Consider the following 17,832-nt stretch of genomic DNA (forward strand, 5'->3'; position numbering starts at 1 on the left):
ATTTTTAAAGATTTTTTTCTTCTTTATGATATTTTTAATGTCGGTTATTGACGCATTTTCTTGTGTATTTCTATCTTAACTCGGCATCGGACCTTCCTCATGCCTTTTTACCATGGTTCCATCTCATCTCTAGCGTGGAATAAATACTTAAAACTGAAAATTTGAAACTAAACTAAACTTAAATCCACATAATTCGTCCAACCGACGATCGATCCCACACTCACACGTGGTCGCTTGATCACTTAAAAATAACAGCCAAATCTCCCTTAAATCAAATTTTACATTCTAAAGCATATAACAAAAGAAGCATTAATCCCAGATATATTATTTCTGAAAAAGAAACGGGGTTGTGATAAGTGAAAAGCTTTTAGTTCCGGCCAGATCTTCTGGGTTAGTCCTGACTTGCGGTTACACAATAGAAGCTAGAGACCGATCTATCATTGAGTTGGACGTTCAATCCGAACGATTTTTTATTTTTTTAAATTTCCCCCTATTTCGTTGAGAAAAAGTTGTGTAAAAGAAATCACAAAAAAATTGATCCCATCTCCCTACGATGGGGATTAAAGTTGTTTTAATAACACTAATTACATAATTAAATAAAGAGCCATTAACCGGTTTGGCTTCGGCGGTTCCTGTGGCGCCAATCAGCGTTAAATAACCATTTGAATACAAACATTTCGTTCCCGACTATTATTGATTAATAGCAACTAAAAGTTTTGTAAAACAATTTTTATGTTAAAAAAGATATATTCTTCTTTATCAATCGGCAACGGTTTGTTTGGGTATTTGGGTAAATTTTTTTTGAGTAACACCCTAATATTTAAAAAAAATTTGAGCAACACCTGTACGATTTTCACTAAGAAAAAAAAAGTCGGGTTTTTTGCGTGGAATCAAAGTACCCTGACCTCCTAATATGCTGCAAATCCCTTATTTTTGGTTCGGAAAAAAATGTGGGATGGGGCGTCCCGGAATCATTGGAATTTTTTTTTTGTCCGTACCAAAATAGGGGATTTGCTGCATATTAGGAGGTCAGGATACTTGATTCCAAACAATAAATCTGAGTTTTTTGTGGGTTTTTTTTCCAAGTGGAAATCGTGCGGGTGTTACTCAAAAAATTTGTTGTTAGGTTGGGTCCAATATGAGGTCTTTTAATGTATTTCTTTGCTTTATCTAAGTGATGGCCATATCTTGTAATAGTTGACTTTACCTTTCATCGTTTCGGCATCGACAAAAATATGAAACTTCGGGCCATCTGCCGAGAAAGGAAAATAAGATATGCCTTATGCATTAATAGTGGTAGTTGTATATAATATACATCTGTACCTCTCTACACAACATCCAGTTTATACGCTGGTAATGTTATTATTGCGATCTTGCCGGTCGAGTGAGAGAGCATCGTAATAATAGTTGTTCGGCGTTTTGGCCATATTGTTCTTACTGAGTTGCTTGATGATTTCTAGGTTGGGGGACATGGGCCTCCCCTCTACTTTCAGCTTTATAGCAATATTTGGCGATTTCTTTATAGTCTTGGATAATTACGAAATAATTGATATTAGCACAAAAGACTAGGTTGCACATTCTTAGCAATAACATATGTTAAATTTCTTCCCGGCTCATTTTTAGTCGTAGTTAGACTTAAAAGTTTAAAAAAGTATTTAAACGTATTTTTTTTTTGTCAAATATAAATGTTTTCACATACATACACGCAGGTATCTATGAGGAGTCCTCCCAACAAACCATAGGGCATTGAAACGCCATCATCATCGTCATTTAACGTCCGTTGTCCATGCTGGTATGGGTTGGACGGTTTGACCAGAGCTGGTAAGCTGAGGGGCTGCACCAGACTTTTTCTACGGCTGGATGCCCTTCCTAACGCCAACCACTCCGAGAGTGTAATGGGTGCTTTTACATGCCGCCAGCATGAGTGCCAAATGCGTGACATCATTATCTGTTACGGTTTCATCAGGCACAAATGTTCAAACTGACAAGACCTGGGATGGATAGACTAACATGGAGCTGCACAGACTCCAGATGTTTGTTGAGGGCATAGTTTCTACGGCTGATGCCCTTCCTAACGCCAACCACTTACAGTATGCTGGGTGCTTTTCACCTGTCACCGGCACAGGTGTGTTTACGCAGCACTGGCAGGGGTGCTTTTTAAGTGGCGCTGGCACCTGAAAGGCCAAGCCTGTATATATGGAAGACAGCAATTTTACTTAACTCAACATGTTTTATGAAGTACAGCAAATCAACACATCTCCCCAACCCTTGTCATTTCCTCAGTGTGGCCCAGCATCCCAAAACCCTGTCTCACCACTTCATTCCACGCTTCCTGGGTCTGCCCCTTGCACAGACACAGTTGTCCTCATCCATAAATGGAAAATTTTTTTAACAATTCGATGTACATATGTGGCTATGGTTCATTCTTACCAGTTTAACCCCTTAGCATTTAAACGGGCCATATCCAACCAAAACTGACCTCCCACATATACCTTAAAGTGTCATTCTAAAAATAATTAGTCTCAAAGATACCAGGTGATACAGGAATTTTTAAAAGGTCGTGGATAAATAAATATTATGGTCAACAAAGTAATCTGAATGCTAAAGAATTAATCTGTTGTCAAAAAATGAAAGTAAATTTCTGAGAATTGAGTTATCTCTCTCCTGTTTCTTGGAAAAGTTTCACACACGCGCATTCACCCCACCCAGTGCCACAAGACTATTAATTTATAAAATGTGTGTGTATGTTTGAGTGTGCGTTTGACTATTCAGCTTTCTCATGAAACATTAATAAATCAATGTCATATCTATTATTCCAGTCATGATACTTTGGCTCTCTCCAGATTTATACAACAAATCGAATATATACTTTTCTGCCTTTATTTAGGATTTCACTGGTGTCCTTCCGGCACCCTTTCTCTTGAGGAATTGCTTTACTCTGCCTATGCTTTTTCTCGCTATGCAGTGTGCCATATCACCTTTTCACACTGCCTTGGTGATTTTAGTAACATCATTTGATCTGCAGTGTCAGTTTTGACAACAGTGGCCTTGGTGTCCAGTCTGCCATAGACTTGGTTCTGCTGGCCTATCTTTCCCCGGTCTCCTCCGGCCGTACCCTCATTGGCGAGATAGTCCAGAATGTAGCTGAACCCGATGTGGTCCAGTTACCAGATTTGGCCCTAGCCAATTAGAATGCTAATGGAGTTGTAATCTCCCAGAATATGGATGTCCAATGCAACTGGGAGGACACCAAATGCAAGTCCATCCTCAAGCAGCTAGAAACGCCTCTAGACCAGCACCACCTTGCCTGCCTCGCAGCCAAATACTGTCGCATGGCTCAATTTGTTGCCCTCCTCATCTACAGGTACCCTTCTAGATGATGAGTACTATTGTATTGGTCTCTGCATGTATGAGCTTTGCGAATGTCCCTGTGGGCCAATCCTCCCCGTCGCGCCACTCTGAATGATATAATCAGAAAGGTCTTTAACGCAGCTGGTGTCCAATCTCAATGTGAACCAACAGGATAACCGTTTCCCCATTAGAGGGAGGCAGATCTCTAATCTGGTACATGATGTGCTGCAGCACATTCTCCAGCTGCAACCTGGTGCCACCGCTCAGGAAAATTGGAATATACAGGAGCCGTGCCCATTGCTGTTGAGACATTAGGTGTTCTAGGACCCTGTACAGTCTATTTCCTCTGAAAAATACAGAGAAATGAACTTGAGTGGCTGCTGCAGCAAATGCTACTGGCCATTCTCCACAGCAATGTCATTGCTACGAGGCACTGCTGAGCACTGCACTTGTCCTGGGATATGTGGACCATCTCCCCCCTTACTTCCACCTTCTGCTTTACTCTTCCCTAACTTTCCTTTTTCTTGATATCTGTGTGAATCTCAAATTTAACACTTCAAATAAATGTATTTATCCTAAACTAAAAAGTATGTTTGCCCGTTTTTAATGAACATGAGAAAATTATGACCAACCAGTCAAACAACCACATGTTTCTGCATGATTGCTTTTATCTCTCTGGTCACCACAAGACTTCAAGGCATTAACGATGCAGAATGCAACATATCCTGACTTGTTGCACACAAACGCTGCTACCACCCACCCACATACATCAAACTGCATGTTAGAACCTGTGGGAGGATCATTAGCTTGGTAGAGTGCAAGATAAATCTTGCCACAGACCAGCTACGTAGTTGTGGCTCTTCCTTGACGTTTGACCTATGGCTACACATCAGCAAACAATACTTGTGTATTTATAAAGAATAAGAGTTTGAAACACTGGCTGAGCCGTAGTTTAAAGGTTTCATTTCAACAATGGACATTGTTAATTTTTTTATATTGCAATTTGCTTATTAATAACAATGTCAGGTTAAAGGACTTCATCTGGCCAATCACTGCTTCTCTACATTTCTGGCTGCCAGAATAACAAGGGAGTATACAATTTAATGCAGAACAAATATCTCAAAGGACTTTGGTCTTGATCATAAAACACTTTTTTTTTTTATATGCAAGTCCATGAAGCCAAACATTAAATCAATCAATACTTTTTTGTGTTTATTTATCCAGTCATGATACTTTGGGTCTCTCCAGATTTACACAAATCAAATGTGTACTTTTCTGCCCAGGTGCCCTTTCTCTTGAGGAAACAAACACTTCACTCTGCCTAAGCTTCTTTTCTCGTTATGCAGTGCACCGTGTCATTCTCTCAAAGACTGCCTCTGATTTCAATAACTCCATCCAGTGCTGTGCCAAACTGATCTGCAATTTCAGTTTTGACAATACTAGCTGTGCTGGCCTGTCCTTCCCTCCCCTCCTCCTGCTGCCCCCTCATCGGTGAGGTACTCCATGGAATACCCAAACCTGATGTGGTCCAGGTATTGGAATCAGCCCTAGCTGATGGGCTCGCTATCCCCCAGAATATGGTCATCCAATGCAACTGGGACAACACTAAATGCAAGTCCCTCCTGAAGTGGCCAGAGACATCACTAGACCAGCACCACCTTACCTGCCTCGCAGCCAGGTATTGTTGCATGGCTCAATTTGGTGCCCTCCTCATCTACTGCTGTCCGTCTTGATTATGAGTGCATCCATATTGGAGTGGCTGAACACCTTCGTCTCCGGCCTGCAGCGTTAATGCAGACCAATTCCCCAGACATTCCACTTTCAGTGACATAAATAGAAAGAGCATCGACACAACCCGCTTCCCTTCTTGAGTCAGCAGCTCTCAGCCACAGGGACAGTAAGTGCCCTGACAGGATAATCCACGTGACGTGTAGCGACACATTCTCCAACTCTAACTTTGTAGCGTCTGCTGCAAACCCTGGTGTCATCACCCATAACATAGAGGTGGAGTGGCCATTGCAGTCATTACCACTGGATGCAACAGAGTACCCCACTTACCCTGGGATATGTGTTCCATCTTTCGCTGCTTTATTCCCCCAACTTTTTTTTTCTTTTCTTTCCTGTTTCTTGGTCTCTGTGTGAATCTCCAATTTAACATTTTCTTCAAATAAACGAATTTATTCTAATAAAAAAGAAAAGTATATTCGTCTGTTTTTAAGGGATGTGAGAAAATCATGACTTGTTTCTCACCGATTTAGCAACCACATAGGTTTCCATACGATTGCCTTTATCTCTGCCCACCAAAACTCCAGAACACATTCTTTTCTAGCTGCCACAATAAGGGGGTATCCAATTTAATACAGAACAAATATCTCAAGGGACTTTGGTTGTAAAACATTTTACTTTTTTCTTTTTATTACGTTTGTCAATGAAGGGGCTTTGTTCATAAACCTTTTTTTTCTTAATTTTCTCATTAATATATATATATATATATATATATATATCATTATCATCATCATCGTTTGGTGTTCTTAGCGCTCCACTAGCACAGATGCCAGTCATCGAATTTGATTTTGATTTCACTTGCTTCAACAGATCTTCGCAGGCAGAGTTTAGTGTCCAATGAAGGAAATGTACACATAAGTGGGCTGGTTACACCCCTGGCATAGGCCATGGGTTATGGTCTCATTTGGCTTGCCGGGTCTTCTCAAGCACAGCATATTTCCAAAGGTTTTGGTCACTAGTCATTACCTCAGTGAGGCCTAATGTTCAAAGGTCGTGCTTCACCACCTCATCCCAGGTCTTCCTGGGTCTACCTCTTCCACAGGTTCCCTCAACCGCTAGGGTGTGGCACTTTTTCACACAGCTATCCTCATTCATTCTTGCCACATGACCAGACATACATATGTTCCAAAGTGCTACATCATTGGAGTGAACCTGGAATGGCATGTTTGCAAAATGAACTCTTTAACCACAACCTCTCTTGTGTAAATTTTGGTCCAATATATATGAATTAGAAGGAGCAATGTCATGGAAAATATTCCTTTAAGATGCTGATTATTGAAAAACATTGACTTCCTCAAACTCACCCCAATCCTACTCCTGGTAATCGTTCCTTCTAAAGGCTGATGGCCAGAAATTTTGTGGGAGGGATCTTGTTGATTACATTGACCCTCAGTGCTCAACTGATAACCGTTTCATCGACCCTAAAAGAATGAAATGCAGGGTTGACATCAGAATTTGTACCCAGAGCATAAACATAAGCAAAATGCTGCTGAGTAACTTACAGACTGCATTATCTGTCAACCTACTAAATTTAAGTCACAAATCTCCCTCAGCTCACACCCTCTCATCTTTAAAATTGGTCACTCTGCTAGAGTATTCTCGAGAACTCACCCTGTTGCAACTCCTTTATTCCTTTCTGTTGTACAGAAATAGAATAATTCGACAAGAGCATTCCATCTGAGACCATCCTGCCTATTGACATAATGTATAACAGGTCATGTGACTCTAAAACTGATTTCTTATTGGTTCATTTAAGTTTGGGCTCAGAGAACTTGTCTCCTGCAGAACTAATTCATAGCTGTTGCTTGTATTCATTTTTAGCTAAGATTAATTTAACAATGTGAAATGAAGTCCCTTGCTCAAGGGCACAACATGCTGCCCACCCTGAGAATTGAACCTGCAGCTAGGCTACATGATTTCACATAGATGTCAGTGCTATAGAGAAATACGATTCAACAAACCTTTGATCGAAACCATTCCATTCATGGCCATCTTCCCTGATAGGTTTGTCAACAGGCTAAGTGACTACAAAGTTTCTCTCTCTCTCCCATTGGTCCATATATATATTTGGTGTTTAGAGCAATCTGGTGTACTGCTTATGCATTTTTAACTAAAGGTCATCAAAACCCCAGGTCCACTGGGTCTGTTTGTTATCGTACCAGTATTAGAGTGTCCATTTTGCAAGATGCATACCTCTCAGTCTTTAATTATTATTATTACTAATATTGTTGTTATACATACATACAAGCATATGTAATGATAATAATGGGTGGATGTAAACACATGAACAAAGTTAGAACAAAAGCAACAACAAAAACAAAATACAAATTACAAGAATGTATATAACCAGAAGATACAAATATTACAGGCATCCCCCACACACACACACTAAATAAACATAGACGCACATAGTGATATAAGCATGCGCAAATGAAGACATACAATAGAAATACAAAATGGCTGACGGTTAGTAAGGAGAGACACAAGTAAGTGAGAAGAAAACAAAGGACCACTGATGCGGTCACAGGAGTGTGACGAAAGAACTTTGGCCGAAATAAGATTAAGATTAATGTAAAAAATAAATATCACTGAAGCAAAATAACACCAAATATATAGTGCGTGTGTTTTTATTGGCTAAACTGGCAATATGACCATTCCGAAATATAACAATATCTGTTTCAACACACGACTTCACATAAAAAATCTTGCACAACAAATATTTAAACGTGATAACTAAGTTATTTTACTAAATTCTTTGTTATATTTAAAGTAATTGAAAGAAATACAGCGCATCTCAAAATAAATACAGTAACGAAAGGGTTAATATAGTGTGCAGTTCTTCACACTTTGGCAGTTTTGGATGCTTATACTCTTTGACAAAGGTAGCACATCGTTCTCTCTCTCTCTCTCTCTCTCTCTCGCTCTCTTCATAAAAATAGTTGCACAACTGCTTGATTGACATCTGATACTTAGGCAGATGCATAGTTTATAGCATGGCTGTCGATGCAGCTCTAAAACAGCAAACTTGTTTAGACCTTTTGCATTGAAATCAGTCATATCCAGCCAAATATTCTTCCTGTTTTATGACAGATTATTCTGTTAATTGTAAAACTCTCTCTCTCTCTCTCTCTCTTCATAAAAATAGTTGCACAATTGCTTGATAGTGACATGTGATACTTAGGCAGGTGCATAGTTTATAGCATGGCTGTTGGTGCAGCTCTAAAACAAAGCAAACTTGTTTCGTTCTTTTGCATTGAAATCAGTCATATCTATGACAAATTATTCTGTTAAATGTAAAACTTATTGAGTCATATCATTTTTTTTTTTATTTTATTGAATGTCATTTTGTTAACATTTTCATAGGAAGAAAAAATTTTAAAAAAGCATTAAAAGTATATAAGATAAAATTACTGAGAAAAAAAAAATCATAACTATGTCACATAGGAGTGGCTGTGTGGTGAGTAGCTTGCTTACCAACCTAATGGTTTACGGGTTCAGTTCCACTGTGTGGCACTTTGGGCAAGCGTCTTCTACTATAGCCTCAGGCTGACCAAAGCCTTCTGAGTGGATATGGTAGATGGAAACTGAAAGAAACCCGTCGTATATATGTATATATATATATATATATCTGTGTGTCTGTGTTTGTCCCCCCAACATTGATTGAGAGCCAATGCTGGTGTGTTTACGTCCCCATAACTTAGCGGTTCAGCAAAAGAGACCAATAGAATAAGTACTAGGCTTACAAAGAATAAGTCCTAGGGTTGATTTGCTCGACTAAAGGCGGTGCTCCAGCATGACCAGAGTCAAATGACTGAAACAAGTAAAAGAGTATCAACAAGGAAACAAAGATAAAATATAAAAAAAAGGAGAGGAATTAACCCTTAGGAAATGACAAGGCTGATCTGTTGGCCCAAAAGTCGAATGATGAAGAAGATTGTATTAGTTCATTCAGTTTCCTACAAGACTATGTATACAGTAATCCCTTGCCATATTGCAGTTCATCTATCCTGGTTTATTACTTAAGCTTACATCAATTCCTCCGTGGTGTGATTTTGCAGTTACAATAAAATAAATATATACAAATTAGAAATATAATTTTTAAAAATATACTTTGGATTTTCACCTGTCGTGGGTGGGTTTTGGAACATAACACTCATGATAGTCGAGGGATTACTGTAGTTTTTGTATGTAAAGTAATTTATATTTTATAATTTTTTAAAAAAAAGAAGTGCATGCCCTCTGTGGGGTTTGTGAAAAGGGATTCATCTTCATGGCACTGACGCTCCTAATGAGGCTCCATCTCCAAAGGGTTAAGCAGCAGAACCTGGGTGGGGGAAGCAACTGGTTGTGGGCCCCAGAACAAATGATGTGTTCAGCTATGCCTTCCAGTTATGATTGCAAAAGCGTTGCCATGGAGAAAGGCCAGTGAAATTCACTACAAGAGCTACCTCACCTTGTGGGGTTCGTTTCTCAGACAGACCATGGTTATCCTGATTTTGTGGAGGAAATCAGCAGTGTAGGATCTGAGAACATCTGAAGTCTCAATGGTGACCTGCACAAACTGATAAGTCAGTCAGACTCCTAGGCGGCCCAGTTGGAGCTGAATATGTCCCAGATTCGGAATCTGCCGCCTTCATATGGGAAGAGGATTATTTCCATCAGGGCAGCATCCTCGCTGTTGTGATGTGTCGCAAGTCGTGTCGAGACCCCTTCTAATTATGTCGTTCGGAGCAGTGTCGGGGGAACCAGCCCACACTATGAATGCAGGCCAAAGTTTTGAATTAATTTTGCATTATCTTATAACTTCAAAATTTCAAAGATGTGATTACTTTTAGAATGACATTGCATGGTAAGTACAAGAAGCTGGATCTGGCCAGTTTGAACATAGAACAGGTAGAATATTTGGGCCAGATCTTGCCAGTTTAAATGCTAAAGGGATGAATGCAAATTAGCAAATGACCCCCCCCTCTCCTGCACTTTAAGTGAATCTAACATTAAATGAAATAAAAATAAAGTTTAAAAGAGTTAAAGTTTATCCAAAAGACACATATCTATAGAATAACAATTAAATCAAAAATCTAAATCCAAAATTTACTTGCATATTGCCCTGGTACCAAGATTTTGCTTCTGCAAGATCCTTCTTCACAGAAACCCTTAAATTTAATTTATTTTTCAGTTTTTCAGGAAACTGTCAAGTGGAAATGTTAATACATTGCAATTTAGTTGGAATCAGTCGATTTTGGCTGACCGTCACTTCATAAGCCTGGTTGTTTTAACCAACTGACCACTCATCTTGTTTCTGTTGTAGATCAAAGAACCTGTTGAATCATTCAAGTTAAATGCTGCTGAACTTACTGTTTCTAAAGCTTCTTTCAAGTATGAAGGTGAGTTCTGGTTTGTAATGCTTTATAATGTTAGTGTTGTTGAGTCCCAGATCAGTCTTTATTTGACCATCTCTCGTCAAAAACTATCATATCTGGTGTGTCTTTGTTTTAAGATGATAGGTTTTTAAGAGAAATTTTGTTATTTCTAGCTGACTTTGGTGTACATTGTGAACCATGCAAGTTATTTAACTTTAAATCTTATGGCTCCTTGAAAATATATAACTTTTCTTTCTCTCCTTACAAAATTTTTTAATGCTAGAAACCTGAAATTTGTTTAAAAATATGAAAATGTCACATTCATACCTTTCCCCAAAGCACTAGTAGTGTATATAGCTAATGCTTTTTGAGAAAGGCAGATAGCTTCTGTTGAATTTAAATTTTGATTGATACCATAGCTTGCTGAGACACTCTCTCCTGCTCTCTGGAGATGGGATCCCTCTGAAATTATAGATCTATAGACAATAGGCAGTACCCAACAACAGAACACTGCTAGATATTAAATATTATCACACCTGTTCACTGTTGGAAATCTTATTTATTACAGGTGGAGAACCAGTTGACTTGAAAATTTCCTTTGTTAAGGAAAATGAAAATGTCATATTCTCTTCTTCCAGTACTTTCAAGGTATGTATTTCAATTTTTTAACTTCAATTTCATTTACGTATTTGGTAATAAAGCCTGTTATATTTATTGAGGGAAGACTATGAGAAGTGGGAGGCACTAGAAGGATGCTGTGTGACCCTGGGAGCCACAATCAGCAACCACTGCTGTACAGGTTTGCTTGTTACCCCAATATTTAGCAGTTGATCTAGTAGGCTCTTAGTGTAGCTCTTTCCATCTAATATTTTAATAAGGCTGGTCACATTATTACTCCTTTTTCTTTCACTAATAAGGCTTTGTAGTAGTAATAGTAGGAGGAGGAGGATGATGATGATAGTTTATAAGCTAGTGACCTCACTGTTATGAGTTGAAATTTCTGTTCCACTTTCTGTTGAGCTCCTGAGCAGGACAACTCTGCTTGTTCAAGTTTATGCAGTGGATATAACACGAGTATCACTTTACTGTAGTTGAGCCATCTGGTTCCTCTAGCCTCGTGGCAAAGGGCCATTGTGCTCTTCCCTCTTTTTCTGACTTTGGCAAGGGTTGGAGCTTGAAACCAGTTTGTGCTACAGCTGCGCAGGGTCATCTTTTGAGGTGGCTCTCCAGGTTTTCTTAGTGGTTTGCTCTTTAGTCTCTTCACACCGGCTGGTAACTGTGTCATGGCAGTTCTTACTGGGATATTGTCCCCCCCCCCCCATTCATAGGTCATGCCCTGCTAGCTGCATTCTTCTGCCCTTGATTACAAGATTAAGGTATGGGGCTTGTATCTTCAAAGCACCTCTTCTTTTGTGATCTTGTCTTGAATTTTATACCCAGGATTTTTCACGGGCATCTTTGTTGGAAAATATCGATCTGTTTCTCAATTTCAGCTGTACTTTTCCAGTATCAGTAGCATTGGCTGTTGTTGAGATAACAATTTACCAGAATAATCTTAATTTTGTTAGTTATGTGAGACTCCGATTACCATATTGATTGGAATTTGTGGAATACAGCAGCACCTTTGTCTGTCTTTAGTTTCATGTGTAAGTTTCCGCATTGCCATGTACTGTTTAAATGCTACCAAGATGTGAAGTCTCAAGCCAGTCTTTTCATCTGTTTCAACCAGGACATTCGTCATGGCTCTTCTTGCCAACAACTGCACAGAAATGCAGGCTCAGTCATCAGCAAAGTGTAAATCTGCTTGTTTCATTCTTCTCCATTTTATAGTTGATTAGACATGAAATAAAAAAGAAAACATATTTTATTGGAGGGATTGTTTTAGCATTTATTTACATATTCTTTGATTTGCTTTGTAATGTGGCCTTCTTATTTTGTTTCATATCAGAGTAAACACTGAAAGGGTCAAACAAACCCAATAAAAACAGTAGCACCTGATTTCCTGTTATTGCTTGGCTGCAAGGTCAAGGTTTGATAGTGCTAGCTCACAATACCTTTTGATAAATGATTTAATCCACTTGAAATTTCTCAGTTTAAAATTATTATTTTTTAATTTGCAGGCTGGATTCGGTGTGCTCCACATTGAATTTGCAGGGGAACTCAATGATCGAATGCGAGGTTTTTACCACAGCCAGTACACGGTTTCCAGTGGCAAAGTTGTTCATTTGGCAGTCACTCAGTTTGAGGTAGGTGATCATTTGAGATGTCCCTCACCATTGTTAGTCTTCGTGGGCCTACTTACACTGCAGGGTTTAACACTAGCACATGGGTTTGAGAACCCTCATCAGAGATAACTCTGCAAACATTCATTTCAGACCGCCAATTCCTTTTCCATTCCCCATCCATGTTTTCCCTTTAAACACTGCTTTAGATCAGTGATTCTCAACTGGCAGCCATAAGGCCCTTAGGGGTTCATAAAAGATTTGGTTATACTTTTACAATACACAAAATATTTTGACTTTTCTTTTCTTTCTTTTTTTTTTTTTTTTTTTTTTTTTTTTTTTTTTTACAATTCCTGTTATTTAATTCTAAAAAAATTAATAGAATTTTTTTTCTCATCAAATAGCTGTGAGGGTCCAGCAGAGTAAAACAGGAACCAAGGGGCTTCATAGGCTAAAAAATGGTTAAGAATCACTGATACCCAGACAAATTACTCTCACCAGTCTCCTGGTACCTTCAATGCTCATTGACACTCACTTACTCATTGTGGATGACCCATTAGAAATAAAAATTCAAGTCCTGGAAGATGTATTTTCATATTTTAGGTTTAGCCTCTTCACTACTCGTATCCAAGGCTAAATCCTGAGAAGACTTTAGCTGGACTCTTTATGGGCCAACAAAATATTCTGGTCAACCAGTCACAATATTCAGAACCTTCCGTTCCAAACTCAACTAGGGTTCTTCTCTACAGAGAGAAGCATCCTTCAGAGCTGAAAAGAAAGTTCAAATTTTATTGCAGTCTAGAACCAGCAAACTAACTGATAAACCAGTGGGCCTAGATCATTTTCACTGACAGCTTGTAGCACTTTTTCATCCATTCACGTGCCATAAGTATTGCAGCAGTCATGCATCTGGCACACTTCTTCATCTGATGGCTTTAATTTCCTGTAACTTACTTATATTCTACCACTCACATTATCACATCAATGATAATAAAAATCCTTTCTACTAAAGGCACAAGGCCTGAAATTGGGGGTAAGGGGATAGTCAATTTCATCGCCCCCTGAGTTTCACTGGTACTTAATTTATCAAGACATAGGATGAAAGGCAAAGTTGAACTCGGAACACTGCAGCAGACAAAATACCACTAAGCATTTTGCCCAGCATGCTAACGATTCTGTCAGCTCACTGCCTTAAAAATAATAATAATCTTAATCATTTAGCATTCACTTTCCATGCTGGCATGGGTTGGACGGTTTGGCATGGAGCTGGGAGCTGTCGGGACTCCAACTGTCTGTTGTGGTTATGGTTTCTGTGACTGGATGCTCTTCCTAACATTGACCACTTAACAGTTTGTGCTGGATGGCATTTTACATGCCACCAGCACGTCCATGCAGCACCCGAAAGGAGAAGCCTGTATGTGTAGAAGAGAGCAATTTTACTTAGCCTGCACGCATATGAGCTTGTCCTTTCAGTTACCGGTGCTGCGAAATAATAGGCACATGACAGAATTTGAATTCAGAACATGAAGATAAGCGAAATGCTTAGTGGTGTGCTAACAATTCTGCCAGCTTACCCTTGTAAGTGGTGATGGTAGTGGACAGTACCATTTTAAGAGTTAAGTGTCTTGGTTAAGAACATGACAGTCCTGGTGATGGGGGTGTGACTAACTTCTCAGTTGATTGATCAGCCTCTCTAGTTATTCGGCCATGACCACTCTGCAAGGCAACAGGGACAAGAGGAAATATTGAATGATTTCAGCATTTGTTTGTTCTGTGGTGAAGGGCTCTAACCAAAACAATAAATATCGCCTTACCTTATCTTTATTTCACAGCTTCAAGTATGGTGTAGAAACATAGCATTGTATGATGCTGGCAACCAGACAAGTAGAGATCCATTGTGATAAATTACTGTTTTCATTTGTTGTTGTGAATGCTACTAAGTGTACTTCTTCTCTTTGTTATTGCATATTCCACCAGTCGACAGATGCCCGTCGTGCATTCCCTTGCTGGGATGAACCATCATTCAAAGCTACTTTTGACATCACTTTAGTCTTTCCTAATCATTTAACAGGCTTATCAAATATGGTAAGACTTCATTTTTCTTTTTCATTTTATGCTTTTTAAAAACAAAAAAATACTAAGTTACTTTTGTTTTTGTTTTTTTAAATATAACTAATTATTATTATTATTATTATTATTATTATTATTATTATTATTATTATAGTAGGTCAACTAACTCATTTGAGTGGGACCCAGCTGTGCTAAGAAACAACTTGTCATTTATATAGTAGTCAGCTGTCTCTCTTACATTAAGGTGTACTGGTTCATTTGTGTGTATGGTCTATATGAGTACACAATTTTGCTGATTTGTCTTGAAACAGTTGCCATTTCTTAAATCTTCCCCAACGCAGAATAATCTAGTCTCTGAGTGGTAGTTGTAGAAAGAAGAAACATCATTCTAAAATACAGTCTTTTTCTTTTTCATTCAGTATCTCTTTAATGTAAACATGTGTGTGTGTATAAACACACCAAAAGATTAACCCTTTAGCATTTAAACTGGCCACACCTGGCCCAGAAATTTCTACCCATTCAATTTTTACATTCAAACTGACTAGATCCAGCCTGTCATACCTATCCTACAATGTTATCCTAAAGATAAACAATCACATCATTGAAATCTCAAAGCTATGAGGTAATGCATGATTAATTTGAAAGAATTTAAATAAATAAGCATCACAAATGACTGAGTAATCTGAATGCTAAAGGACCGAATTGCTGTAAGTTAATCAATTTTAACAATCAAAACAAAAAAGAATACTGGTACCGTGTATACACACTGCAAAGTGGTCAGTGTCAGGATGGACATCCAGCAATAGAAACCATGCCAAAAGAGATGGTTGGAGCTTGGTGTAGCTCTCTGGCTTGCCAGCTCCTGTTGACCCATCCAGCTCATGCCAGTATAAGAAATAGACATTAAATAATAATGATGATTATGATGATATTAATATGTGTACCTAGTTAGGTATGTATGTCTGTATGTATCTCTAGGCTTTCAAAGTATATAAAATATTTTGTTTCATTCTGTAACGAACAACTTTTGCTTCAGACAAACATTATCTTTGCCAATTCTGATCATGTTTTGGTCGTTTGCCATTTACGTTTTTCAGCCAGTTACTGAAGAGAAAACTCACTCAACTGATCCCAAGTTGAAGGTGATGAAGTTTGAAAGGAGTCCTAAAATGTCAACATATTTGTTGGCATTTATAATTGGTGAATTTGACTACCTGGAAGGTAGAGATTCAGATAACGTCCTTGTTCGCGTTTATACACCATTGGAGAAGAGGGATCAAGGACAGTTTGCTCTTGATGTAAGTTAAGTGTTTTCTATGGGTCTTTTAACACTTTCATTACTGTATTTATTTTGAGATACTCTGTATTTCTTTCAATTACTTTAAATATAACAAAGATTTTAATAAAACAACTTAGTTATCATTCAACTAGTGTTAAGAACATAAATTGTGACTAAGGTTTGGTGGAAGATTTTAATTCAAAACTTACAAAAACAAGCCGGGTTGGTAATGAAAGGGTTAAACACCAACTTCATTTGCAGCTATACTAAAACCATGATATATGGATGAACAAGTTTCTCTCACATGATCTCTAGTAACATTACTTATCTGTAGCCTGTTTCCCAAACATTAAATCAGGGAATGATAAATCTCCTGGCTAGGACATGCCTAAAATATGGAGATTTCCCTTACAGGAAGGTTTCAACATAATGCTCAAACAACAATTTGTTTGTCAATTCAATAATGATTAATTTTCTATATATATAATTTCTATGTATATAAATATATATATATATATATATACTCTGATTGTTGTTGGGTGTCTTAATTCCTGGGTATGTACATAGTTCCAGTCTAACTTTGAACTAATAAACCTTTATTAAACTTTTATACTTGTATATTAATCTCTTTATCCATTAATCCACTGCAAACTTTGGAATGAGGATTCACTGCAAAACCATAAGCAAATTTACTAATTTCTTCCCCAAAAGTATCAAATTGGCAGGCTCGTTAATGCATTGAATAGAATATCTCAAAGCATTTATTCTGACTCTCTATGCTAGGAATTCAAATCCTGCTGAGGTTATTTTTGCCTTTTGTCCTTTCAAGGCCACTAAAATTGTCAATCTTAACCAGTGGATTGGTGTAACTGTAAAAGAACCTAGAAAGATGGTGTATATTATCTGTTCTGATTGTATTTAGACCCCCTTGACACTTAAAGTGATGCTGGTGCTGAGCTGTATCGACCGAAGTAGGGGGGTCCTTATCTGATGGATAAACATTAGTGGTGTAGAGAAGTGGGGTACTTGCATGTATGGGGGTTTCATAGACTCTTTCAAAGAAATCTTATCCTCTCCAGCACATGTCTGGAGACATGGTCAGCATTGCTCAACAAAGGTTATAGATTTTTCTTCCCCATAACTATTTTTACTGCCAATTTAATGAAGTTATAAACTACAATAAGTGTTAGAATGTGCAGCAGCTTAAAACTGGTGTGTATATTCTTGTGAGTGGGTGGGGTGGGGGTTTGTTTTGTTTTTCTAACAGCAATGCCTTACGATGAAAGAAATCCTAAATCATTTCTTTTAACACATTGGTTGCATTCAATATGAATTGTTGTGTTGATTTTGTATAATGAGTATCTTTACCTCCCTCTCTCGCTCTCTCTTTCTGTCTGTATTGTAGATCATTGTTTTTTAAATAATACTAATGTATGTATGTATGTATGTGTATATATATATATATATATATATATATATATATCCAGTTTTACATGGCTTTTCCATGCTTGCATGAGTGGGATGATTTTTGTTGGGAGAGTACTTCTGTGGCTGGTTGTCCTTAATGTTCTCACTGGGGGAATTGTTTAGCCAGTCAAGCCAACTGAAGATTAGTCATGATTAATTCAAACCAATGTGAATAACAAAGGTGTTATATTCATCCATTTTGATTCCAACCCACCTGAAACCAACCCTCGGCTCTGTAGAACAAATGTCTTGTTTTCAAAAGTTCTGAATTAAAATCTTCCACCAAACCTTAGTCACA

At 38.1% G+C, this 17,832-nt stretch overlaps 1 protein-coding gene across 2 annotated transcripts in view; it reads left to right on the forward strand.

Annotated features, from left to right (window-relative positions):
• The window catches only part of LOC115223377 (puromycin-sensitive aminopeptidase), a 42,224-nt gene that overhangs the window by 2,285 nt on the left and 22,107 nt on the right, over positions 1–17,832 (forward strand). For both annotated transcript variants that reach the window (XR_005003589.1, XM_029793884.2), the window contains exons 2-6: positions 10,445–10,520; positions 11,065–11,144; positions 12,617–12,742; positions 14,696–14,803; positions 15,886–16,086. Coding sequence is in view for 1 of the 2 variants with exons in the window: in XM_029793884.2 (XP_029649744.1) it covers positions 10,445–10,520; positions 11,065–11,144; positions 12,617–12,742; positions 14,696–14,803; positions 15,886–16,086 (591 nt within the window). In the remaining variant the exon portion in view is untranslated. The remainder of the gene's footprint in view (positions 1–10,444; positions 10,521–11,064; positions 11,145–12,616; positions 12,743–14,695; positions 14,804–15,885; positions 16,087–17,832) is intronic.

Source organism: Octopus sinensis, linkage group LG23, assembly GCF_006345805.1.
Source record: "Octopus sinensis linkage group LG23, ASM634580v1, whole genome shotgun sequence".
In the NCBI taxonomy this organism is placed as follows: Eukaryota; Metazoa; Mollusca; class Cephalopoda; order Octopoda; family Octopodidae; genus Octopus; species Octopus sinensis.